At 43.1% G+C, this 27736-nt stretch overlaps 2 protein-coding genes and 1 pseudogene across 2 annotated transcripts; all 3 read right to left on the bottom strand.

Moving 5' to 3' along the window:
- Positions 1–6644: 6644 nt before the first annotated feature.
- LOC138242690 (interferon-induced very large GTPase 1-like) lies at positions 6645–9260 on the bottom strand. Its single transcript, XM_069198249.1, has one exon. The coding sequence runs from the start codon at positions 9193–9195 to the stop codon at positions 6706–6708; it is 2490 nt and encodes an 829-aa protein (XP_069054350.1). The 5' UTR covers positions 9196–9260; the 3' UTR covers positions 6645–6705.
- A 78-nt stretch (positions 9261–9338) lies between these two features.
- Positions 9339–10624, bottom strand: LOC138243381 (interferon-induced very large GTPase 1-like; annotated as a pseudogene).
- A 262-nt stretch (positions 10625–10886) lies between these two features.
- Positions 10887–16480, bottom strand: LOC138243380 (interferon-induced very large GTPase 1-like). The gene is made up of 2 exons (XM_069198948.1): positions 16439–16480; positions 10887–11930 (listed from the first exon to the last, which is right to left on the bottom strand). Exon 2 carries the CDS (start codon positions 11922–11924, stop codon positions 10887–10889), a length of 1038 nt encoding a protein of 345 aa, XP_069055049.1. The 5' UTR covers positions 11925–11930; positions 16439–16480.
- Between the last annotated feature and the right edge of the window lie 11256 nt (positions 16481–27736).

Here is a 27736-nt window from a genome sequence, read left to right as displayed (position 1 = left end):
CTCACATACGTTTCTCTCTTGTCTAGGTGTGAGAGGGTAGTGTGTAGAGCAGTGGTGATGGCCTCCTCAGTTGATCTGTTAGTGTCAAAGGCAGCTCTGAAGTCCTGCAGGACAGGAATGGATGAAAGAGCCCATCAGCAGTTCATTAGAAACCCAGACAAGAGCTGTTTCTGTACATCAGTCTGAAAGACTCACAGCTTGTCTGCAGATCAGTGAGTCTGTGACTAAACAGCAGCAGCCTGTTGTAGAATCTGTGTCAAACAGGGTGAGATGGAGAATTACTGAACAGCCTGGAGTCTGAATTTTGCTTTTTTAACAAAGTGGTCAAGACTGAAGGTCTCAGTGTTGAAGGGACAGTTCCTTAGCGACTGACACTGACACTGAGGAAGAGAATCACTGCAGGACAGCCCAGCTGTGGGGATGTGGTGCCAGGAACATGAGGTTGAGTTTATTCCGCTGAGAGGTGCTAAGCTTTAAGCCTGTTTCTCTCTTCTCATACTCTGAAGTAAAGACACAGTGGACTCTGACTCTGGGTGTGATCAGTTTCAGAGTGAAATACCAGAAGGATGATTGCACTGGACTGCACACTCTCCTAGAGTACTGCTCTTAACTGGATTGAAGAGATTATCTCTCCTTCTTCAATTAACTTCCTTCTACACTCTGCCCCTGTCACGCCCCACACTCTCCCTTGCAAACGGCATTGCATTCCCAAGCCCACTGTTTCACAATCTCACTCCTAATTGAACCCCTCACATTCCCACATTCTGCAAGATTCACGGTTGCGCATAAAGATCCTCCTGTTCTACCAATTGGTTTCCTGGCAGCCCCTGTAACGGTACAGTACTACAGCATGACTGTTGTTGCTTGAAGGCCGGTAATGAACATGATTTTTAAAATTAAACTTGACTCACTTTGGGGGGGAAAAGTTCTGACAAAAGTTCACAAAATCATGAACATCCGGTAAAACTCTTTAGTTAGTTGATGCTAAAGATTATGAGTCTCTTTTATAATGGCTCTTTAAGTTTTGACTCTTGAGCAAACTGAACTCTTCTTATCTGTGGAAAGGTTGGTCTCCTCTCATGTGTATCCTCCCTGATGTTCCTGTCTCTCCTCCTGTTGCAGTGAATTAAGTCAAACCCAGACTCCAGCCCCGCCCCTCTGAGCTAAGAGTGGTGCTGCTGGGCAGGACTGGTGCTGGGAAGAGCGCAGCAGGAAACACCATCCTGGGCTCAGAAGAGTTTCCCTCCAAAGCCAGCAGCTCCGCGGTCACTCAGGAGAGCCAGAAGAGGACAGGACAAGTGTCTGGGAGATGGGTGACTGTAGTGGACACTCCAGACTGGCTCCACACTGGACTGTCTGAGGGGGACAGGAGATGGGATGTGGGGCTCTGTGTTAACTTGTCTGCCCTGGGACCCCATGCCTTCCTCCTGGTGACCCCGCTGGGCCGATCCACAGGGGAGGAGAAGAGGACACTGGAGATATTCGGGGAGAAGGCCCTGGAACACACCATTATCCTGTTCACCCACGCTGATGAGCTGACCAGCAGGACGCTGGAGGAGTTTGTGCACACAGGCAGCAGGGAGCTCCAGTGGCTGCTGGGAAAGTGTGAGAACAGGTATCACGCCCTCAACAACAAGGACAGGGGCGCCACTCAGGTCACAGAGCTGCTGGAGAAGATAGAGAAGCTGGTAGCAGGAAACAAGGGCAGCTACTACAGCAGTAAGATATACCAGGAGGCCAAGTCCCAGATCAGACAGGGGCAGCTGCAGATCCTGAGGGAGACAGAGGAGAGGAAACAGAGAGAGGAGGAGGAGAGACTAAGGGAGAAGCACCAGAAGGAGCTGCAGAACTACTTCCGCAGGATGGAGGAGGAGATCCAGACACGAGAGGAGATCAGAGCGCTGGAGGAGCAGATAGCAGAGCTGGAGGAGAGGGATGAGGGGAGAAGGAGAGTGCTGGAGGAGGAGCTGAGGAGAGAGGGTGCAGAGAGAGATGGAGGAACTGAGAGAGGAGAGGGAGAGGAGAGAGAGAGAAGAACACACAGGAGGGAGATGGAGGAACTCAGGCAGCACTATAAGGAAAAGGCCAGAGAGGAGGCAGAGAGACACCTGGACCTGGTGAAGCAGCACCTCAGCACAGGAGCAGTGATACTGGGAGCAGGACTGAGGGCAGCATTTCGGCCCCTAGCAGGAGCCCTGGGGGGCCCAACAGGAGCAGCAGCAGGAACAGTGATAGGAGCAGGTACTCAGTGCTTTACTGTGAGGAGAAGCCAGAGCAGCACAGACTCACGCACAGGAGCACGCACAACCCACAGGCACACAAGAACAAACACAAAAATGAAAACTAATTTTAAATTAATATTCTGTTTTGATCATGTTTTTATTATGGTATTTTTTGTATATGTCATGTATACTTTTTGGAGGTACTGTAATTGTAACAGTGTATATGTATATACTTGTAACACTAATGTCTGTAACTTGGGGGTGTGCTTCTTTCCTGTTCTCTCTGCCATGAACAGCACCCCAGTTCTTTTAAATTATTAGTCTAAATTGAAAAACCTTGGGGTAATATTCAATTCTGGCTTAATATTCGACACACATGTGCAGCATACTGTCAAAACATCTTTTTTTTCACCTCAGAAATATCACTAGACTACGCCCTATGCTATCGCTAACTGTGGCTGAAAAGCTGATCAACACATTTTTGTTCTCAGGAATTGACTACTGTAATGCTCTACCCACTGGAGTTTCTAAATCTACTCTGAACAAACTGCAGTATGTCCAAAATTCAGCAGCCAGAATCCGGACCAGGTCTAATGCAAGTGATTACATTACTCCTGTCCCGGAGTCCTTGCACTGGCTTCCGGTCAAATTCTGTGGGGACTAATCCTCATGCGCACCTATAAGGCTCTGCATGGCTTGGCAACTCAGTACTGTACCTGTCTGCACTATTATCGCTCTGCTCCCCACCTCGCAACCTTCACTCTTCTAATTCTGCTCTCCTTACTGTCCCCCAAGCCCGTCTACATTGTATGGGTGACAGGGTCTTCTCCCGTTATGCCCCCAAGCTCTGGAACTCTCTCTCCAAGGATATCAGAGAGTCACCTTCTCTAAACTCCTTCAGATCCAGACTCAAAACCTTCTTCTTCAGAAAAGCCTTTACTGAACTGGTTCCATTCTTCACCTCTCTGCTTTTCTTAGTACCACCATCCATGCTCTCCTCTGTATATTGTAATTGTGTTTTATCTTGTGTATGATCTTGTTTTATTGTTGTCATTCTGTAAAGCACTTTGAGAAGCCACCTTAAAAGGCACTATATAAAATAAAGTTGTTTTTTATTATTATTATTATTATTATTACTTGTGATTTTGTGTGTTTGACTGATGGGCAAACTGCTTGTGAGGAGCTGACAGGTGGGATACCTGCCGTATCTGGCGAGCCGCTTGTGTACTACATTACCCACAATACCCGGAAATGTGGGAGGAAGTGAGGTTGATCAAGTAAAGACACACGAGTATTCACCCTTCTCCGAGTCTCTCTATTAAACAATGAAAATATGAGAGTGGTACATAACAGAGCATTGCAGCAGGAACTGTTGGCGGCTTCTATCAATGACGATTTGACTTTTGTACCTTTGAGTTGTTGTTGTTATTATTATTATTATTATTATATTATTAAACACCTACTCCTTCGCGGGCTGGTTTGTATATTTCTGCTTTCAGTAAGGGGCATTTTATAATAACAATAATTATTGCTGACACTTATATAGCGCTTTTCTGGACACTCCACTCAAAACAATTTACAGGTAATGGGGACTCCCCTCCACCACCACCAGTGTGCAGCCCCCCCTGGATGATGCGACGGCACCCATAGTGCACCCGAACGCTCACCCCACATCAGCTATCAGTGGAGAGGAGAGCAGAGTAATGAAGCCAATTCAGAGATGGGGGTTATTAGGAGGCCATGACTGGTAGGGGCCAATGGGAAATTTGGCCAGGACGCCGGGGTTACACTTCTACTCTTTTCGAGAAACCCCTGGGATTTTTAATGATCACAGAGAGTCAGGACCTCAGTTTTACGTCTCATCCGAAGGACGGTTTTGACTATATTAACCTGTTAATAATCTTTTAAATCATAAAGGGGGTCTTGGCTTATTACCGCACCTTACACCCTCTCTGCCCAGATGGAGGGGTGAGAACAGATGTAGTGTAGCAGGTAGAAGAAATATAACATTTTAATTAAAATATATATTAATATACCAGTGAAGATTCCTATTTTACAGAATTATTACTGACCATTTGTTTCATGTGAATGTAATTCTCATTCACTCAGTAAGGTCTTTATTCATATTGCAATATGGTTTAGGGACACACTTGGGAAAAACAGCCACAGTCACCATATTCTCCTACTGGTGAGTGTGTGTGGGTCAGTAACAAGATGTCCTCTGTACAAGACAACAGTACACAACAGTACACTCCTCTGCACCATGTAGTATTTCTTGTATGGAGGGCTTTTTTACCAATAGAAATATAATTGTTTATATATTATTTTGTATATCTGTCCATTTTCTAATCCCGGATTGCAGGGGAGCCATAGTCTGTCCTGACAAGCAATGGGTGTAAGACAGCACACACACCCTGGACACAGACACACAAACACACACTCACACACCCTGGACGGGATGCCAGTCTGTCTCAGGGCACACATAGACACACAAACACACACTCACACACACCAGGACATCCCGTCCCGCCAGTCTGTGTGTGTGTCTGTGAGTATCGCAGGGTACACACAGACACACACACACATTCACACCAGGGCCAATTTTCCTACAAGCCAATTAACCCGAAACCCAAGTGAACACAAACATGCAAACACCACACAGACAGTCCCCCAGGAACTGAAGCCAGGCAGCGATGTTAACCACTGCACTACCCTGCAACTAAGATGTAGCAGGTATAAAAGGGTGAAAACAACACTTAATATTTTGTGTATTTCTGCCCTCTGTAGAGCAGTTACAGTTTACAGCTCTGTGCTCACTACTATGTCAGCTGATAAAAACAGAACCATTGAGGTGTTGAAGTTGTATGGTATGTTTGTTTATTTCATTTCAGGCTTTGTCGGAACACTTTAAGATCTTTAAGTAGGGATCCTAATAATTTGACCATGGTGGGGGTTTCAGTGGTCTGGACTTGTAGTGTCATTTGACTGAAAGTGAAGAAAGTATACAGAATCGCTGATTGTAAAACTGGAAGGTGCTGTACTGGCAGATTAATCTGGTATGATGTATTGCAAAATTGTATGTTTGTCAAACAACAAACAGTTCAAAATGAAGAAAACAACCCAAGTGAAATGTCACTACTTTTTAATGCTTGTAAAAAGATACAGTTTGTCACATTTGATTGTGATTTCCTTTATTAGATATTTTAGTTAGAAGCAGTAATTATCCCATCTGTCAGTACAGGAGAAGAAGAAAGTTTTGTCACCAACTGTCACCAATTTTCAATTACCATTTCAATGTTTTGTGTTTCTATTGCAGTATATCATTTTTTTCCCTATTTTAATCTGTTTCCATTAATCACACACCAGAGGATTTAAGAATTTATCAGCACAGTAAACATAAGAATTTTCCTACACAGAAAACCCGACCCCTGATGGAGTATGAGAGCAAATGCCTTGATTTCCTGTGGACATCACACCCACAGCTTCAAAATACAGCATGACTTTCCTTAGTCAAACTCTGAATGACTTTTCACAAACAGCAAAACAAATGTCAGAATAAAGTTTAAAGATAAAACCAATTTCAGGTTAAAATATAACACAATAGTTGCAGAAATCTGCAGTTACTCATTCACTATTCAGTGTCTAAATGTCTGTTGAGTGAGAGCTTTCTGTGAAATTCTAGTACTGAAATAATTTTACTGGGAGACAGTTCTCTTTTTGGAACCTCAATCCTAAATCAATCTGAAGGCCATATGTTACCATATCTAACCCAGAGAGCTTCTCATCTGTTCATTAATAATCAGATTTGTTACAGATGAGCATGACGATATGATATGAGGACCTGTAAGACTGACTTGATCCGTAGGTGAGCTCCTGAAAGGAGTGATCCATAATCCCTCTGAATCAGGTTGAACATTGGTGTCCCTGAATACCTAAATATTTACACTGATGTGGGTTTACTACACGTCTCTGAGGGCTGCTTCCTTTGTGCTTCTGTCCCAGTCTTGAGGGAGTTTATCCAGACCTGTGAATTTCAGTCCAAATTCCTGCTCGATCTTTATCCTAAAAGTACAGATGAACCATTTCCAGTAGAACTGTTTGTTTGATATCACTTCATTTTTACACCATTGCAGGTGTCAGTTTATACAAAAAGACATTGATATGAAAAGTTCATCTTTAAATTATGTTATTAATGGTACTTTTTTCTTTCTCAGATCTAAAGTTACTTCATTTCCTCTTTTCAATTGTATTCCATTCATCGGGAATTTCACCACTACCTTCAAATTTTAGCTTTAATTTCCCCTCCAGCTGTGACCTGAAAGTACAGATGAACCATTTCCAGTAGGACTGTTCGCTGTTATCTGGGGTGATGCTCCATCTACTGTAAGGTTCACCTGCTGCTCTGTAGGTCTTATAAGGGAAAGAACTACTGGAACTCAAAGGTCTGAATCTCTTGTCACTGCTGACTGAAGTGGTACAAAAATCAACAGAATTCATCAGTGCCACGGCGATGCCAGCCAGCCAGAGCTTTTGATCGGTGAAACTGGACACTGTGGTCAGTCTCATGGCCAGGGATGGTGTTTGTACAGATGGATTTACAGAAGGGACACTGTTCCCAACACCCACTGAGCGCCTCACACAGAATCTCATCAGGTCTGAGTCTGAACATCTTTAAGTCAAGGTCAGGTTTGCTGCTGCTTTCTTTCTGAAGATTTTCCAGTATCTCCTCAAGTGATCTGGCCATCGTTTCTCTGAGGAACTTCAGGTCTGTGATGTCTTCATTTTCAATGTTTCTGAAGTCCTGTCTGGGGAGCTCCATATGATCACTGAGTGCTACACAGAAGTCATCCAGCCACAAGGTGGCACCACCATGTCTCTCTCTCACAGCTGCAGTGACAGTAGTGTTCACTGTTATAACCTGCTGTACTAGGTCAGTCAGATTGGTATTAAACATCACTCTCAGTTGATCACTGTTGTTTCTACAGTATCTTTCAACACGTTCCCTTATAAACCTCTCAAAATAATCCTTTGGCTGGTTAATATATTCCATATAGGAGTCAAAGTCCTCCTGCTCAGCGAGGTGTCTCAGAATGTGGTTCTCCAGGTTGGATCTGTTACCACTGAAAGCAGGGCAGTTAGATTTCATATCATCTGTGATCTGGATACAGGTCTTAGCACACACTGCCTGCTGGATCGCAGGTTTGAGACATCTGCACAGAAAATCTACAAAGAATGTGACAGATGTGGCTCCTTTACAGAAGCTCTTAAAAGAGTCAAGGTACTGATCCCTCTTACTCTCGAGGTAAATCAGAGGATCGTTAGCTCTCCTGAATGCTGTGTGTAGTTTCTCAAATTGTGGTGCTGCAGTAAAGCACAGATAGACAGACAGTTCAAACTTGTACTCCTTTGTGAATATATTTTGCTCTGTAGACTTTTCATAATCAGTTATGTTACTTTTTATCAGCCCCAGGATTTCATGGATGAAGTTTTCATTGAAATCCACTTTCTCCCCTTCTCTCCTGTCAATGTATTTATTAACAGCTCTCTGTATGTGCTGAGTGAGTTCATTCCCATGAAACTCGCACTGTGGGTCTTGAGAAGTAACTGTGTTCCATACAGATCTTGCCCAGCTTTGTTTGATGTGTTTTTTCTTATTGAACTGGAACATCTCCTCTCTGTTGACAATCTTGTTGAGGACATCTCCCTGGTTCTTGAATTTCTCCAGCAGGATGTTCTGCACTGTGGCTCTGATGTCCTCAGGGGGCAGCTCTGAGGACACTCTGGTCACCCAGCTCTTCCAGAGTCTGTCAAACTGCTCCTCCACTTTCTTATCACTGAGCTTCTGCTCCTTCAGTCTGGAAGCCAGGTCTTTGCTCATTTTAATCAGTTCTGATTCATATTCTGATTTCTTCCTGTCCAGCTCTAATCGGCATTTCTTCAGTCTGATCAGTTCATTGCTCTGTTTTCGGGTTTCTTCCGTGAGCTCATTCCTCAGGATCTCAAATCTTTTATCAACATTCACCTTCCAGTTAATCAAGATCTCCTGTTTTTTTTCCTCTTTAAAATACTTCTCTATTTCAGCTGTCAGAGTGCTGTAAACCCCATTAAATTTTCTCATCAGATCTGACAATGTCACAGCCTGAACTATATTATTGTTAATTTGGTTGCTCAGTCTGTTCTGTATCTCCAGGGCTCTTTTCCTCATCTTCCATGACCACTCTCCGTACTTCTGCTCCAGTTTACTGTAAACCAACATTTCCAGGGTGTTTCTGAAGCTGAAGACAAAGTTCTCCCCCAGCAGTGCGTTCCAGACATCTCTGATCCGTAATTTAAACTCGGACAGTGAGGGAAACTTCACTCTAGGCTGCCACTGAGCAACACTGAGGAGCTTCATCTTCAGCTCCTGGACATTCTGGCTGTAGGAGGGGTTGGGAGGAGCCATCAGAGGGTCTCCTTCCAGAAGGTTTTTGAAGTAGAAAACCTGTGATTCCACATCGAACTGGATTATATCACTGAAGCCAGTAACTTCATGCTTTTCCTCTGTAGCAGCAATGCGGGCCATTTCATCCAGTTTCTCCAGGAGACACCTCCTTCCCTCCATATTCTTCTCATTCGCTGAAGCTTCTGCAACATTCTGGTGCACAAAAATACAACTTGGTTTGATCTGAACACTTGTCATTCTCAGAAATGCCTGGACGCAAATCTGGAGAATGTCCTGCATTTCAGACGGATTCTCTCCCATGATGTTGATAAGAGTCATGTCCCCAATCCCGATAATTAAAGTTGCTAATTCATTGTCATGACTCAGTGAGGTTTTATTACTGAGCTCTGGCGACCGAAGCCCCTCTGTGTCCACCACCAAGACAAAGTCATACTGCAGCTGGGCTCTGACCTCCTCACTCACTCTCACTAACTGCATGAACGCTCCCCTGGTGCACCTGCCTGCACTCACTGTGAACTGCAGCCCAAACATTGTGTTCAGCAGAGTGGACTTTCCTGAGCTCTGGACTCCAAGGACTGAGAGGACAAACACCTTTCTGTCTCCAAGTCTCTCAGTGAGCTTGTCCAAGACGGCCTCAATCCACACCAGGGGCACATGGGCAGCATCACCGTCCGTCAGCTCCAGAGGGTGTCCTGACATAATCTCTCCTCTTTCAACAGATTCAACAAAATCTTGGCCTTTTCCTTCCCTTCTGTACAGAATTCGCTTTCTTCATCCACCCTGAACTGCTGTCGTCTTGCTGCCTGTAAGTATGTCTGCAGGCTGGAGGTCTTGTTCACAGTGGAGATGCAGTGTTTGATGTGTGAACTGATCTCATCAGTCAGATTACCTTCGCTCCTGTTCTTGGCTGCCAGTCTCACCTTGGTTGGATTATTTCCTGGAGGGACTTTACTCTGTCCAGCAAACAGACAGATCAGGGGGACAGGAGAGTTGGAAAGAGCCTCAGCTTTCTTCTTCTCTTCTCCAACCAGCGGAGACTCTGGGATCAGAAACTGCAGCTGCTCTGGGTGTTGGCTGGCATCTCCGTGAAGGTTCAGGAAAGCTATACAGCTGTCGAACACGTCGTCCTTCCTGCCTCCTGGACAGTACCAGGCGATCTCCACCACCCCGTCCATGAGCAGGCAGTCTGGGGAGCTGCCCCTGCAGTGCCGGTGGAAAAACACATTGTGTCTCTTGGGGCTGATGACACTGTTCAGGTCCTGGGATTTTGAGATGGAGGATGATCCCAGCCTGATGAAGGACACAGTTGGCACTGGAGTGTTGAACATGTCCCTGCAGTTGTGTTCACAGAGCTGCCTCTCACTGAGAGCTCCTTACTGCACCAGGACCTCTTGACCTGCCTCAGGGCCCACAGAGGGAGCTCCACTGCCCCAGTCTTAGGGCTGGGCACCAGGAGGGGCAAGGCAAACTGACAGGTGGAGAGCTTGTTGAAGACGAACGCTCTCAGGAAGTCACCAGAGCAGTGGAACACAGCCATGTGGACGTCCATGGGGTGAATATATGAGTCTAGTTTGTTATCCTCTTCATCTTCCTCCTGTCCAACGCTGAAGAAGTCACTCGTTTTGTTTTTACTGGAACACTGGTTGTCTGGACTGCTTTTCTTAAATTCATTATCTGGAAGTTTCAGTACAAAAAACCGAGCACTGTAGTCCAGCGTCATGAGCTTGTAGAGATAGTAAGAACACAGCTGTGTCTCTGTTGTTGGCTTCTTGGCACTGAGTGATAGACTGTCAATGACAAGAACCTCTGATTTTTCAATTTTGCTGGAATACACAGACTGAATTCCCAGTTTTTGAAGCAAATTAGTAAAATCTTCCATTTTCATTTTATTAACAATGTGTGTCAACATCAGGTCTGCGTCCTGCCCTGTGATCCTTCAGTAGGCCTCCAGCAGGCTGCTGCTCAGTCTGAAAGGGTCTGTGAAGTCTTGAGTGTGAGCAGACAGGATGATGTCCCAAACAGGAATCACACTGGTTCCTCTGTCTATCACCTGCCAGGTCCTGTTACTGCTGACCAGAGCACACTTCCACTTCAGGTGATTGTTGGTTTCAGCAGGACCCCCAGTTTTAGAGACAGAAAGCTTCACTCTGCTCATCTGTGCTTCACTGTAGCTCCCAGTAAAGGATCCTTTCAGCTGTGATGCAGACACGCTCACTTCACTTTTAGGCGCAGTGATTGAAAAAAAATATTTTTTTCAGTAATAAGAAATGTTTTCTGATTCCAGCGACATTGCTCTCTTTAGGTGAACATAAAGAGGTTAATTTACTGTATCCAGCACCAACATAGAGATGTAAGGCTTCAGATATCAGGCTGTTCATCTGTGTGACTTCACTGCTGCTGAACCCCTGAGCAGAGGCCTTCCACCAGAACATCCCACCAAAGTGAAGAGGACCCTGGTCAGTGTGGGAACCAAATCTCTTGAAAAACTCACCAACTCTGTCCAGTAACTCAGGGGTCATGTCACCCTCATCACTGTTGATCAGCACTGCTTCTATGTCTCTAAGGTCTTTCATGGCAGCACTTGACAGCTTCAGTTTGTCCTTCTGAATAAAGCTGGACGCCAGTGGGACATAACTGTACATCGTTTTCCACACGCAGGACTCTTCAGAGGAGGATGTGTGAGATTTCCCCTGTTCTTTAGTACAGTGTGACTTTTCTGTTGTGTTTTCAACAGTAAAAACTTTAAATCTAACTTTTGCTGAAATGCTAAAAGTGTAGCCGAGCTTTTCCACGACCTTCTGGAAGAAGGTCAGAGATGTGCAGGAGGAAAATGCTTCCTTCTCATAAAGCGAGCTGTGCTGGGGTCTGTGCAGTGAGAAGCCCTCAGGAACCTCAATGAGCTGCTCTCTCTTCTCCAGCATGTTCTCCAGAATCCCAGTGCAGTAGACTCCCTGCAGAGCCAGGCCTCCAGACGCGCTTCTTAACACATCTTCATCAGGAACATTCCCAGGGTGAGACAGGGAGGAGTCTTCCAGAAGGTTGAGCTGTTGGTGTAGATTTTCCACCAGCTCCTTTAGAGACTCTCCAGCAGGTACCCAGCATTCCTGAGGAACGTCAAGGGCTGAGCGAATCTTGTCTTCCAGTTCTCTCACCTCAGCACTGTTTCGGTCTTTGCCTCCCTTGTGCAGTTTCTGAAGCTCTGTGAGGTCTTGTCTCACCTCGTCCATTCTCTCTCTGAAAGACTCCTCTGGGGTTTCCATCTTGTCCTATTTCATCAGAAAAAGAGGAGAAAAGAGAAAGCTGTAAGAACTTGGTTTTGGATTACAACTTCTTCTGGGCCAAGAAGAGAAAAAAACACTGGTCCTTATTTTTTCCCAGAATTGATTAAAAAACTACACAGTATTTTCAGGCAGAGCTAAGTCAACTGCATCACAAAGTAGAGGAAATACATTGTTTGCCCAGGTATGAAGCCCGATGGTTTTCAATATCATGGTGATACACAGAGTCTTTAACTGCTGATTTGTGTCATTATCGATGGAGGGCAGGGATCCTGGCAAGCCATATCATAAAATTTATTTACTACAATACATTCTTAATGTTATGCTGTGGGCCCTGAGATCTCGGCACAGTGCTTAATGACAAGCCAAGCTCCAAGTGCAGGTTCACAGCGGAACCTCTTCAGGGTTTTAATGAGAGATGATGAAGTAATAAGGCAGGCTGATTGAAACCAGAGCTGTATAAAATAATAGGAAGTTGGAAAAAAAGCTGCCTTGATGCAGCAGAGAGACTGGTTTGAATACAGCTGTCGCAATTGCAGAGAGTTCTGCCAGCGGAAGGAGACTGTCTGGAGATGGTGGGAGAGCTGTAGCTTTGAAGGAGAAAGAGAAAAAAGGGTAAAAAAATCACAAGCCAAAGAAAAATAGAGGTGAATGGTCTCACTGATTGAGTGCTTGTGACTTTTTTTGGATGTAGCATCTGCTTCGTGGTCTGTCTAGCAGCAGAATAACCAAAAATGAAGCAAGATGTCAAGATGTCAAAGTATGAAACTAAAAGCTGGAGGCTGGCTGGAGGCCGCGCAGATATAAGACCCCGGAGGCCTCTGAGGGTGCCGTGCAGAGATAAGGCCCTTATTGACTTAAAGTTGAAATTGCTGCCAAACACTGTGAGTCAGAAACAGGTACAGCCTCGAGTGCAGATGAGATGGACTGGCGAGCGTCAGTATCTGATGCACTGTCCTGAGGCTGCAGAGACTGCTGCTTAGACCAAAGACTGACTTCATGTGCTGGGCGACGCTGGCGCTGAAAACTTCTGCAGAGCTCAGTGAGAAGAGCTGGATTAAATCCAATACTGCCGAGCAGACCTACGTGCTATACTGAAGCCAAAATATCTGCCAAACAGTTTGCTGGACAGAAACAGGGAGCCCTTGCTACAGGTTCCTGAGAAGTGATAATAATAAACCCGAAAACTAACACTAACCCCAAACTCGTGAACTCCTGAATAAGTAGGCTTGCACTTTCACATTTGTTGACCTGACAGCCTCGGGTGATGTACAGAAGGAGGTGATAAAATTTCCCCTTTTTCATCTTTCTCCATCTCACAGGGTTACAAACACCAACCAGGGGAGGAGTGTAACACAAAGATCAACTACAGAGAAAACACCACCACACAAAGACAACACATGAATGTCTTCACATTTGCCAGTCTGGGGCACAGGCTTTATATTAATACTGACAGGCTGGAGGAACTCAGTCTCTTTAGTCTGAAGGAAGTGTCCCACACTGACAGGATGGAGGAACTGAGTCTCTTTAGTCTGAAGAGAGTGTCCCACATTGACAAGTTTAAAAAACTTTTTGTCTTTACAGCAGGCAGAGCAGAACACAAAAGGAAACATATTTACTCATATTTTCCATTTCTCCACTTCAGGAGAGTTTTAAAGAGCTATACTGTACTAATTAAAACTATATTAACTTCATAATTGATTAAGAACAAACTTATAAATATCTACCCTAAAGTATCTGTCTGTAGGAACAGTAGTTTATAAGTATTAAGTAATAATGAGATTTTTACAATACAATTATTTATGTTTCAAGCATAAGATTTTTAATTAAATATACACTATATACAGTTCCTCTCATGCCTGGAGTTGATGGGATACAGTGTTTTGATCAGGACGTCTCTGAAGAAGGAACACAATTATTACAGGTAGACATGATTAATACTGTAGGTGCCAACTGAACTACACTGGCTACAGGTCTGACAGAACCCACTCATATGAGCAGTTGAGCACAAACAGAAGAGTAGTTACAGTGGATATAAGAAGTCTACACACCCTTATTGAAATTGCAGGTTTTTGTGATGTAAAACCAGAAATCAAGATAAATCATGTCATACATTTTTCCATCTTTAATGTGACCTTGCAAACAAAAAATAGATAAAAGAGAAAAACAAATAGATAATTATTAGGAAAAAAATATTGAAATTAAAAAACCTACAACACCCTGGTGGCATAAGTGTTCACACCCTTTTATAATGGGGGCTGTAGCTGTGTTCAGAGTTAACCAATCACATTTAAAATCATGTCCAAAGGTAAGCAGCATACACCTGCCATCAATGAAAGTGATTCTGATTAACCCCAAATAAAAATCAGCTGTTCCTGTAGGATTTCCTTGAAACTTTCAGGTTGCATCCTACTGGGATAGCCTTGGTCTGCAAGGAGCTGACAAAACATCTACGAGATCTTATTGTTGAAAGGTACCGATCAGGAGAGGGGTATGAAATCTCTCCCACTCCCTCCCATCATATTATGAGGTCTCCTAATGTCTTCCTATACCCACAAGGACTGTACTCCTACACCACTACACACACATGTAAGTCGAAATTGTACTGTCCCCTCGATAGCCCAGTAAAACTGTACCGGTCGAAATATTTATTAATTAACCATACTATTTTTAACCATACTATTTTTGCACTGTTCCAAGAATTACCTTGCACTGTTTTTGTCCTGTTATATTTTCTCTGTTTGCACAGTTTTTGATTACTTTATTACATATTATTTATGTTATGTTATTACACGTTACTGTTATTGCTATTGTGTTACTGTCTATTGTCTTATCTTCTGTCCTATTTATATACTGCACCTGAGTGACTAATGAGGAACACTTTTCATTATACTATGCACCTTTGTAAGTATAATGACAATAAAGTTGAATAAAGTATAAAAGAATATCATAGGCATTGGATGTACCATGCAGCACTGTGAAGACTATCATCAATAAGTGGAGACACAGGGACATTGCCAAGATGAGGATAACCCTCCAAAGTTGATGTTAGGACAAGGAGAAAACTTATCAGGGAGGCTATCAAGAGGCCTACAGCAACATTAAAGGAGCTGCAGGAATTTCTGGCAGGTACTGGTCACTCTTTGCATGTGACAATGATCTCATGTATTATGCACACGTCTGGGCTATGGGGTGGGGTGGCAAGACAGAAGCCATTATTCACAAAAAAGAACATCCAAGCCCATCTAATCACCCCAAACCATGTGGGAAAATGTCTTATGGTCTGATGAGACAAAGGTTTAACTTTCTGGCCTTAATTCTAAAAGATGTGTTTGGTACAAAGACAACACAGCCCATCATCCAAAGAACACCAAACCTATTGTGAAACATGGTGGTGGCAGCATCATGCTCTGGGGCTGCTTCTCTTCAGCTGGGACAGGGGCTCTAGTCAAGATAGATGTGATAATGACTAGCTCCAAATATCAAGATATTTTGGCACAAAACCTGCTGGCCTCTGTCAGAAAGATGTAGATGAAGTGGAATTTCACCTTCCAACATGATAACGACCCCAAACACACATCCAAGTCAACCAAGGAATGGCTTCAGAAAAAGATCAAAGTCTTGGAATGGCCTAGTCAGAGCCCAGACCTCTATCCCATAGAAAACCTCTGGAATGATCTAAAGAGGGCTGTGCACAGGAGATCTCCTGGCAATTTGAAGGAGCTTGAACTTTTTTTGCAAGGAAGAGTGGCATAAAATCGCAAAGTCCAGGCCTTTACATGATTTATCTTGATTTCTGGCTTTACATCACATAAACCTGCATAATAATTTTTCAGAAGGGTGTGTAGACCTTTTATCTCCACTGTACATAACAAATCCCACTTAACCAGTCTGACACCCAACGTGTCTGTTCATGTCAAAAAACAGCTCTCACCTGAGCCAATGGAAATGGGACAGAGAGAAAATGAATTCCAATAAGCACTGAGAGAACTTGAAAGATAAAAGTTATTTTAACCTCAGCATTTGACTAACTTGGTAAAATGTCAACTGAAGTTGCTGATAAAAATTCCCATCTTCTTCCCCCATCTTAAAATGCAGATTTAAATTTTTAACACCTTTTTTAATTTTACTGCGATGACCCCTCCTATCTCAGAGATGAAAAACACCCAACCTTCACCTTCATTAGAAACGCAGATGAGAAATTAGTTTAGATTAGAGTTCAATTACAAACTAAATTTCATCAAAGCAGACCAGCTTCCAGAAATTCACAAAAAACAACCATTTGTCTCCAGAAGTGTCTCTACAGGTCTGGGCTCTGAGGACAGTCTCAGGCAGGACTATGCAGAGACACTGCAACACATTCTGCTCAGTTAGTTTTAATCTAAATCTCACTACTTGATTGTTACCAAGAAAACCCCAGCATTCTGACAGCCCAGTGACTTCATCCATCCTGCTTGTGTTTTCTGTTTTTGTAAAGTTCTACTTTCTGTACTTACAGGAATCGCTTCTCCGTGTCTGGAGTCTGGTGTTCACTCCTGAAGAGCTGGGCTCACACTTTCACATTCGTTTACCTCCACAGCCTCTGGTGACGTAGGAGTGTGAACATGTTACTGCAGCTCCTAAAACTTCCCTGACAAGGAACTTCTGCTTCAGGTAAAAGACACCACTCGGTTTGAGCCCCTGTTAATTAACATGAATTATAAGTATTAATACTACGTATTAGCATCCTTCAGCGTTTCCATCTGCTGTTCATGTTTTAACAGTTCAGTGCCAGGGGGGCTAGTTTACTCTGACTGCTTTGTCGGCTCAGTCCCAGACTTGTCCCATTCCTCTGTGCCACACAGGTTCTAAAGCACCAGACCACTGGAGCCCAGTTGGGCAGGAGGGAGGTGGTTAGGTGGTTTCACTGCTCACAGGGTCTCGGACACCAACCAAGGCAGGAGTGGAAGTAAGGAGATCTGCTACAGGGGAAACACCACCACACGTTTGTGAGCTCCTACCCAGCAGCCCCTCTGGGGAACAGGCTGCATCACCGCCTGCAGTATGCCCGCAGTTCTTGTCTTTCCAAAGGTCTAGAAGGCGATCGAAGATCCTGAAGAGTGCTTGAGCTGGTATCGCTCTAGGTTGAGCCTAGGGGGTTAAGGCCAAGCAGCAGCTGAGCTGGGTGGGATCTGGCAGCAACGTTCTCTCTCTCTGCTCTCTCCTCTCCCCTCCCCCTTTCTCTTGCTCCGCCTCCTTGGCCTCTTGGCTGGGAGTAGGTACTCGTGGCCTGCCCGCGGTGCTTGCTTTCTTCCTCGAGACTCGGAAGCGCTATCCGCTCCCTCTCTCTCTCGCTCTCTCTCTCTGCCTCCTTGGCCTCTTGGCTGGGAGTAGGTACTCGTGGCCTGCCCGCGGTGCTTGCTTTCTTCCTCGAGACTCGGAAGCGCTATCTGCTCCCTCTCTCCCTCTCTCTCTCTCTGCCTCCTTACTGCCAAGAGGCCAAGAAGGCAGAGAGAGAGAGAGAGCGAGAGAGAGAGAGGGAGCGGATAGCGCTTCCGAGTCTCGAGGAAGAAAGTAAGTGTTTATAAAGTTGATACCCTGACTACTCTGAAGAAATACCCAGATGTCCAGTCTTCTCTTCTAATGTTTTGGGAAACAGCTCTCAGTTGTTGTAAACAGTACAGTGAAGACTGCTTCTGAGAAACACCCAGGTAACAACCATGACTGATAATGTCTGCTGCTGTCATTAACACTCATGTGAACACAACACCATCAGCAAACAGCCATGCTTCACACCCCTGAACACCAACAGTGAACCACTGGGGTTCATATCACTAAACACCTTCACCGAACAGTCAACATTCACATCACTGAAGACCATCAACAAAAAGCCAGGGTTCACACCATTGAACACTGTCAGGGAACACTCAGTCAGGTTTCACATCACTGAACACCATCAGAAAACAGACAGGGGCACACAGCATTGAACACCGTCAGAGAACAGTCAGGTGTTCATATCACTAAACACAGTTGGCAAACAGTCAGGGTTCACATCACTGAACAGCTTCAGAGAACAAGCAGGGTTCACACCACTGAAGACCATCAGGAAACAGTGTTTGTACATATTAAGTGAAGAATCAAGTTTTACAACTTCTGATTAAAAGCCAGTGAAATATTCACAAATCCACGCACATCAGGTTTTATAGTTTTATGACAGTAGAAACTAAAAGTAAATCAGTTCCCATCTGTCTCCTAGTTCAGACCCCGTGCGTTTAACAGGCACAACAAACTCTAAGCAGACAGAAATAAACTATTCCAGCTGTTGCTGTGCTCTGTGACAGAGAAGAAACCCCCTGTGACTCCCTTTCCAACACTCTGACAGTTAGAACAAGAGAAAACTCACCAGGGCTGAGCACTGAGCTCTCAGATGCCATTTCTCCTTTTTTCCAGTTGATCTGAGCGAGTTGTTTCCCGTCTGCTCTGTGATGCTGGTTTGGCGCCACCTGGTGGAAAAGTAACACTGCTACATAGACTGATGGATAAATTAAATAATAATTCCTTACTCTTACATAGCGCTGTTCTTGACACTTCACTCAAAGTGCTTTACAGGTAATAGGGATACCTAAAGACAGAAATGAATCAATGATTATTATGTAATCAGAATACTGAAGTCATAGCACTTCAGTCGACACCCCTACTCTCACACACAGCATCCTGGATCTGTACTGACCAGCAGTCAGGACACTGGGGTCCACACCCCTACTCTCACACACAATGTCCTGGGATCTGTACTGACCAGCAGTCAGGACACTGGGGTCCACACCCCTACTCTCAAACACAGTGTCCCGGGATCTGTACTTACCAAGCGTGTCTCTGGTTTATAACCTTTCTTATATCCAGACAGATAAGGAAGGGATATTGACTTTTACATAAGAATAAAAGAGGAAAACTGGTGCCAAATCCTGCTCCCACAGCCCAGCGCGAGTCCAGACACTGGCCGTCAGGCTCGAGGAGAGAGCACCGGTTGCTAGGCGACGCTCTGAGTTGGAATATCCCGGACAGAGCGCTCGAGCTCCTCAGTGCTGTTTTATTCCCAGGTGAGGAACTGCGTCTTTCCTGGAAATCCCAGGAATGACTGGGAATCCCCCGCCAGGTCCTTCCAGCGGGAATCTCCTGTTGGCTGGGAGGGATGGTGGAGGCTCTTCCCTGGTGTTTCTGCAGACGAGGGGAGTCCTGCTGCCTGTGTGGCGGCACAGCTGGTAAAAACGCTCCCTGTGCTGTGGGTGTTGTGGGCTGCCGGTGTTTCTGAAAGAAACGGGTTGTTTGTGTGGGAAGATGCTCTTTCCTCAGGAGGGAAAAAGTCCGTCTGGGGCTCAGCTGGAATAACCGAGCGGGAAGGAAAGTTCTGGAAGTGCGCATCTCCTCTCCGTCTGCTTCAGTCCCAGTTACTGCGACACCGGGACAGAACAGGAGTGACGAGCGAGCCTTCTTTCCTACACGGGGTATTAGTGGGTTTTTTTTAGGAAACAGGACAGAGATATATAAAAGGATACCAGTGGGAGAGAGTCCTGAATCTCTCAGTTCTTGTCTTGATCCGGGTTGTACCCAGTTCCAGTTTAAACTGGTTTAATTAACTCTTTAAACTGAGTGTCTTCAGTCATTAACAGATGTCCGTCCAGTTTCTATGCGCTTTATCCAGTACAGGGTCGCACTAATGAAATGTAAAGAGTAAAAACTCATTGAAATGAGCAATAAAACCTGGATTTACCAAAGAAACAGGGGAATTTATTAAAACGAGACTGTATTAAATAGGAGTCTACTTCATCAGTGTGAACAACGCTTTCTAATATCACTTCCAGCTTTTTTTAAGCTTCTTTGATCCTGTAGTTTATATATACATATTTATTAATACCTCATATTGTATTTCGGTACCGCAGCAGTGATATGAGCCTGGTATGTTCACCCACGGCTATTTTAAAGAAGAATAGGAGGAGAATAATGGAGCCAGGTAGTTCCCTCTCGTAACCCTGTCTGAACGAGTAACGTGATGAAAGCTTCACTAAGAGACGCTGGCTTGGCAGCACCTTTCAAAATAAAAGTCCACTAAACCTGCCTCAGAAAAAAAAATAGTTCAAACTTATTCTACAGAGCCACAGCTAATAGAAAATCACCATGGTTTTCTCAGATAAATGTCTTTTCTGAAGTTGCTGGGGTTTGTAGAGCACCTCCCATCCTCAGACTGGGACTGTGCAGCCATGGACAGGGAGTGGTCTCACCCCGCTCCCGACCAAACAAACATCTGTGCCTCTTCAAAAATACCTCAGATCTATTCTACGGACCCTCAGCTAATAGAAAATAGCCATATGTTTTTCAGATAAGTGTCTTTGCTAAAGCTACTGGGGTTTATAAGACTACTTGCTGTTCCCAGACTGGGACCGTGCAGTGATGGTGCAGGGATTGGTCTCATTCCCCTCCTGACCAAACCAAAATTTGTGCCTCTCCAAAAGTGACTCAGATCTGTTCTACAGACCCCCCAGCTAATGGTATATAACCATGGTTTTGCCAGATGAGCATCCTTTGCCAATGTTGCTGGGGTTTATAGGGGCCTTTTAGCACCCGATACTAGATTTGTCTCGAAGGGCATGTTATCGCAATGTGGGCATTGTTAACACTTCACCAATGGATCATCCTTTCTGGTTTGAAATAAAGTGTCAATTTCACACTTTTTCCCTACTGTCTATGGGATAATTGTTTGGGTTGTAAATGTAAGACATATTATAAAACTTAGGAATTTTGCTATATTAAATTTATTAGAGTGTATTGAAACAGCCAGAATATTGAATAGACCTTCAATGGTGATGTATCTTTTCTGGGAAGGTGGCTCTGCCACAGACATGGTATGCAGCCTTTTTGAGTTGATGTAATGTGGAAACGATGGGTTACATGGTGCCCAAGTACCAGATGATAACTGATCCCCCCCCATGCGTTCCGATAGACTGGGAAGTAAAGATACCTTGCAGGTGTTCTGTATCAAAACACTACACTATGGTATTTTTTCTTAAATCAGGTCAGCTTTTATTATTTCGAGTGTAGAACTACTCAGACAACATTCAAGTGCTGCTTTAGTTATCTGGCCTATTATCCTCTGGACACAAAAATTCTGCAAAGCACAGAGGGGAGGAAAAACCTCATTTAACTGCAAGAAAACCTCCGGGAGTCCACGGCTTGGGAGTCCAATTTTGGATGATAGATGTTTCACAAGAAATTCTCTTATATTAGATTCTATTTCAATTTTACATGGTTCGGCACATATGGGTATTTTTGAAAATCTGAATAGCTTTAGATCCCAGAAAGGTCTTGAAAGTCTTGTGTATTGTTACAGGTAACGCTGCCCGTTTCTTCGTCACTGATTGCAAGCTATTCAAAGACTCTTTCAGTGCCTCTTTACTATGCAGTGGAGTTGATATGTAACTGTTCAGTGGCTCCAGGTTTTTTTGTGTTTCATGAGTATTGACATTCTCAACTGTGAGTACATAGTTTGACCAACATATGTCTCTGTCTGATGCCTCCTTTATTTCCAGAAAACAAACACAACATTAGTTTAGTTTATGCTATGTGTTGGCTGTGTTGTGACGTTTTGATCATTTACTTTAATTCTAAATTTCTGTCCAGTGCACAAAAGTACCGCCCAATAATGTTCACCTCTGTTCATAGACTTTCCTTCATGGCATATTGTTGATTTAATTGTACATTGCACTTTACCAACACCTTCCAATTCCAACTGCAGTTCTCAGTGGAATGTGCTCTGGGAATCAGAATCACAATAGTTTGTGGACAAGAGCTAAATCGTTGCTTCCAGACCACTGTTTAATGATAAGTAGCTTGTTGTGATCATTTGGATGACCATCAATTTTGCATTTATCATTTAGACTAAAAATGTGTGATTATATTGATAGGGGTTTTTTGGAATGAATGCCTGAGATGTTGAGGAATTTTCTTTTCTTGTTCCATTCCTCCTCTTTCACAAGGGCAGGAGACTTACTTATTCTAGACAAATTCAGTCTTATCTTATCACAACATTCCCTTTTATGTGCTTTGTAAAGAGTTCCTAACCTTTCCACACATTCATTTTGAACTTTACCTCAGAAGTTGATGTAGTCCATCCATTCTTTGGTATTGCTGAAATCTGCCTATTAGTATTTCTGTCCATATTGGGATTGATGACAGAATTTCTTTTTACAAAAAAAGGTTTCGAACCAGAATAGGCATTGGGATCTTTGTTCTCCTGTCTGTTTATATCTGCCATTGCCTTAATGTATTTTTTTAAACAGTGAAGAAATTGAATAATTTTAATTCTCTATGCATCCAAAATCAATATCTGAGTCCTCAGCACCTGTAACAGTGGAGACACTGCCAGTGCTCAGCTGTGACACTTGACTTTTGAGATTGGAAATAGACTGGGTGATAAGTGTGTTACTGTATCTACTACCCATGAAAATGCAGGTGTCATCAATATGAGTGGACAGGTCTTCGAATCCCGTGGAATTAACTATGACACTGAAGATATACTGTATATGCCAACATTGTGTCTTTGACGCTTTTGACTAGACTGCTTTTTCACTAGTTTGCATCATAACATGTCTTTAACTGGCCCTAACTAAAGTACACCTTAATTCATGGTCAGGTGCAGTCCTTTTGAGATAGCTTTCCATAGTGTCCCCATTGAAAATATTTAGTCATGCTCTGAGCAGCACTATGGAGTGGTCACTTTTAATTTGAAAAGGTAGTGTGTGTAAGATGACCAGAGGAAGGGTCATCCAGGACAGGTATTTCAGGATGAATTGCTCGACATACTCAACTTAGACCTAAGCAGGAGAAACCAGCTGACCCGTGTAGGGAAAGGGCTAGTTCCGAAAAACAACAGGAAACAGGTGTGTCCCATCAGGAAACAAAATATAAATGCCCCGGAAGCGGTGAACCAGTGCGGAAGTCAGAGTAATGTGATGCAAGCTACACTAAGCGACACAGAATTGTATGTCAACAGCTGAATTTCAATCAAAATAAATACCCTTCAGCTACCACAGTAGCTTATGAGGAGTATAGCAACATTAAGCGAAGTGACGGGAGATGAGTAAAAAACAAGGAAGGGCTGGAGTGTCCCTAAGAGGAGGAGTTTTCGAACGTGACACAGTTAGCTTTAACAACCCCAGAAACTTCAGCAAAGACACCTATCTGGCAAACCAAGATGATTTTCTATTAGCTATACATCTCTAGAGTAGATCTGAGGTATTTCTGGATAGGCACAAATGTTTGTTTGGCTGAGAGGGGAGGGGTCACTACATGGTCCCAGTCTGGGAACGGCAAGTTTTCTTATAAACCCAAGCAACTTTAGCAAAGACACTTATCTGAGAAAACCATTGTGATTTTCTATTAGCTGTGGGTCTGTAGAAGAGATTTGAGCTACTTTTGGAGAGGCACGATTTTTTTGTCAGAAATTAGACTTTTTCCTGTCTAGAAAAGCACAGCTCTGTGTCCGTTTGCAGGAAGGAAGCAATATAAAAACGATTGCAAGAATTAAAAAATACTTATGAAGAACAGCTATTTCCTATTACCTGTGGGTCTCTTTATCACATTCCACCTAGTTTTGAGGATGGACAAAGTGTTGTGCTATAAATGTGACTTTACCTGGTCCAGGATTATTTTTTCTCAGGCAGGTTTTAGGGGTCTTTTATTTTGAAAGATGCTGCCAAGCCAGCGTCTCTTAATGTAGCATCACGCTACTCCAGGCGAATGCGCTACAATATTAGTATGGAATCTGTAAGTAAGCAGCTAAAATATCACAGGTGGAGATTTTGGTAAAGTTTGACATTCGTTTTGTTTTTTTAAACTTTTTTTGTCCCTGTAGTAGTAATGAGCACTGTAATATAGCAAGCTGCACTCAAAGCGCGATCAGAGCATTACTTTCGGTGTGTTTCTCATATAGCCGAACACATAAAAATACTCCACTATTATGCAGTAGCTTATTATGAACATGTCTCTTTCAGGTTTGAGAAAATCTGTATTTTGCCTTAATCCAAATATCAGCAGCCAGTAATCAGCCAACAATTAAAATTTAGAATTTAAACCTTTAACCCGTGCTGTATATTGCACTGCACAGTATTGCGCAGTCCAAAGATTTACTCTGGGAGGCTGCTGCTGGTAAAACTGGCTCTGGCTTGAGTGTGTGTATCTGGATGAATTGTGATGCGTGATGGTTTTCTGATGGAGGATTTCTTCACGCGTTTCTTTAGGTTAAACAAAGGAGGGAGGAAGGGTTATTTCTGCAATTGCCAGTAACTGGAGAACAGCTTATCAACATGCTGAAACCAACCATAACTGAAGACAGACGGGTTACACCTTTAATAAAACACACTCTGTTTTATTAACAGACACTCCGGCTCAAACCTGTGTCCTACAGTGGGTAATGTCACTCTCATTAATCAACGTGCTTATCACACAAATCCTGCTAAACTAGAAGCGTTGCAGAAGGTGATATACTGTACATGATTTAATGGAGCACTGTTTAATTCAAAGAAGGAAATGAACGCTAAACTCCACCAGGAATCGTGTGTGCTGTTCAGCTATGAACAAGTTTAACTTTAGACAAGGACATGTGCTCTGTTCCCTTTTGTAACAGGGTTATTAGACACAAGAAGAGCAATGTTGGACAATGTTGTGTGGCTCAGGGGGATTTTTTCTCTAAACATAAGAGTTATAGAGGAGACACATTGTGTATCGGGTCTTCTTACACTTGTAAGAATGTTCCAATTTTATTGAGATATGGAAGATATTATTTATGACATTAATAATAAATAATGAATGACAAGCTGGAAAGTGAAGAGTTACAGAGCAGACACGTCGAGTCTCGTCTTTTCAGCTTGGAATTTAACCTCAGAGCGATCCCTTTGGTTTTTATTTCTTACATGGAAAGTAGTGTAGTGCTCACAAAGTAGCTGACAACCAATTATTGCTTGAAGGATTTAAAATCTGTCCTGTAGCTTTATTTAATTGAATAGAAACCCGCCATCCTCTTCCAGCGGCTCTGTTGAGCAGAGTTTGTGTTGAGCAGAGTTGTGAAAGAGTTTTATCACCGTCGTCAGGGCGTGGGGGTGGGCAGAGAGATGGAAGTGAAAGAAAGTGCGCTGTCTGGCAAAACACGTGTTTTATTACCCTGGGAGTATGAAGATTGAGTGTTTATAATGTTTATAATGTTTCTTTATTAGCCCTATACAATTTTTTGCATTAGGAATTTGTCTTTTCGCATACCCCAGCTTTTTCTCCAAGGAGACACAGACACACAGACAGGGAGAGAAGCTTGGGGTCAGAGCGCAGGGTCTGCCTTTGTATGGCACCCCTGGAGCAGTTGGAGTGAGCACGGGGCGCACAGTGACATTAACACACTGAGATCACTGAGATGGACATTGTAGTAAATATGTTGACAAATGTCTGGATTTTGAGTTTCATGAAGCAAGGTAGAATTGTATCCAGCTGTGAATCAGCTACATGACTTTATCCCTGTGAAGTTCTGGTGGGCAGTGCCCCTCACAGTGTCCTGCCCAGAGAGAGTTAGCTTTCATATAACAGTGTATTATTATGACCTTGCAAGTACGTTGTAATCAATTTTTTTTGCAAATGGCAGTACTAAGAGACCTAACCTTGAAGTTTTGCAGTTTGGATTAAGCATGACTAGGATGAGAAAAGGTGGTGACCAAGTAAAGAATTGTTGCGTGTTTTGTTCCAAGGTAGAGAGAGGAAAACACACGAAAGGAAATATATACACATCCCAAAGTTACAGAAATAATCTGTCAGATAATAATGCTCATCCTGCTGAGTACATGAAATACTGAAGCAGGGCAGTAAACTACCGCTGCAATCTATCTCCATCTCCCACAGGAAAATAACCCCAATAAGAACATAAAACACACAATACAGAATATGCTGATGTAAACCCTGTCTTAAGGGGAGCCGGGTATTAGACTGGCTGTAGCTGCTCAGAGACGCAGCACTGCCTACAAACTACAACACCTATAAACACCCTGAGCCACTTCCTGACAGCTGCATCACAGTCCCTATTCCTCCTGGCTGTGGTGACGTCAGCAGCTCCCTCACCATTCTGGCAGCTTCACAGTCACCGCTGCGCACACGAGAGACTCACACAGGATTTCATTTTAAAAGTTTATTTTCTCAAAAATTAGAAAACAAAACACAGTAGGGTTTCCAGAGATACAGATGCAGCCATTCAAAGTGAGCGTTACAGACACGTACCAGAGGTAATTGGCTGCGGCGTCGCGCATCATGACGCAAGATGACACGGGGTACCGCGGTACGTGATTGGTTGACCGACAGGGGCACTCGTGGTCAGTTGGTCTGTCATAGAAAGATTTACAGTACAGTAAACGTCTTTACTGTGCCCATTGTAGATATTGAATTTTACCACTGAAGGGAAATCTTAGTAGCTGAGCATAAAAAGAATAGGAGCATACTGTAACGTGTGTGAAGGCCATAAACGATATTAATTTTGGAACATAAACATACAGTACTGTATATGGCTGGTATTGGTACTTTAAAGTAAAAAATACACACCAGTATTACATTTCTCCCTAAACATTTTAAGCATCGAAGTCTTTAACTAAAGAGATACCAGAGTCAACAAGCATACTTTTAGAATTTGATTAATAGGGAATATAATATGGAATCGCGTATCTAAAGAATTTAATAACGATATGATTATATTCGTGTACTGCGACAGGGCTGTGTAGGGCTGTTTTGCCTCCCTCTTCATATGACTTCCCCTGTAGCCTACTGGTCTACGTGCCTGACTAGCAACTCACGGGTTGTGTGTTCAAATCCAGCTGGTGCTGGACTTTTCTTTTAACAAACATTTCCTCGAAAAAATAGAATAGCGATATTATGGACAATCAATTGACTTTTATATTTCAAAATATTACAACATGATCGATTTTAAGTCATTTTTGATAACAATCAACAAACAAACATTTCTTTTAAAAAATGAGTTTCCCTTGGTCAGAGATATAAATATATAATATATAAATAAATTTAATTTAACTAACGTGAAATAGCGTGTGAAAAAGTGGTAGTTTTAAGCTTTTCTGCTAATATAATATGGAATCGCGTATCTAAAGAATTTAATAACGATATGATTATATTAATGTACTGCGACAGGGCTGTGTAGGGCTGTTTCGCCTCTCTCTTCATGCGACTGTACCAGGAAGAGGATTTCTTTCTATTTGAAACATGTATTTTAAAAGTTTAAGAAGTAAAAATCTTACAGCGTACACAGATTTCTAAACTGATCAGGATCGTTATCTTTGTCTTATGCATAATAATGTTCACCGCTCTGTCCAGCAAATTAATAATAAACTTTATTTTATATAGCGTTTTAAATGAATAAGTAATTAGATTGCTCATAAACCTAATCACTTGCTTTTTCTTTTTATTTAGGCAAAGATTTCAACTATAGATCGTATTATTAATAACCATGATAACAACCAACCAACAAAAACAACCATACAAACATAATACCAACCAAAAACATAGATAACGACCACAATACAAAATCAAATATATCAAACCATTAAACTCTCGCAAATTCCTCCAATTATCATAATCCCGCCCTTTATGCAAAACCAAACCCTCCTCCCATCCCAGTTTATCCTCTTTATCATAAACAAAATCCACCTCAATTTTCAACATAAAGCATTACTGCTTACTGGGTTTTGAGGGCGGGGGAGGTGTCTTTCGCTGGAAATCTCGCC

Source organism: Lepisosteus oculatus, chromosome 14, assembly GCF_040954835.1.
Source record: "Lepisosteus oculatus isolate fLepOcu1 chromosome 14, fLepOcu1.hap2, whole genome shotgun sequence".
Lineage (NCBI taxonomy): Eukaryota > Metazoa > Chordata > Actinopteri > Semionotiformes > Lepisosteidae > Lepisosteus > Lepisosteus oculatus.
Note: the sequence above shows the minus strand (reverse complement) of the source record. Positions and strands in the feature narration are given on the sequence as shown.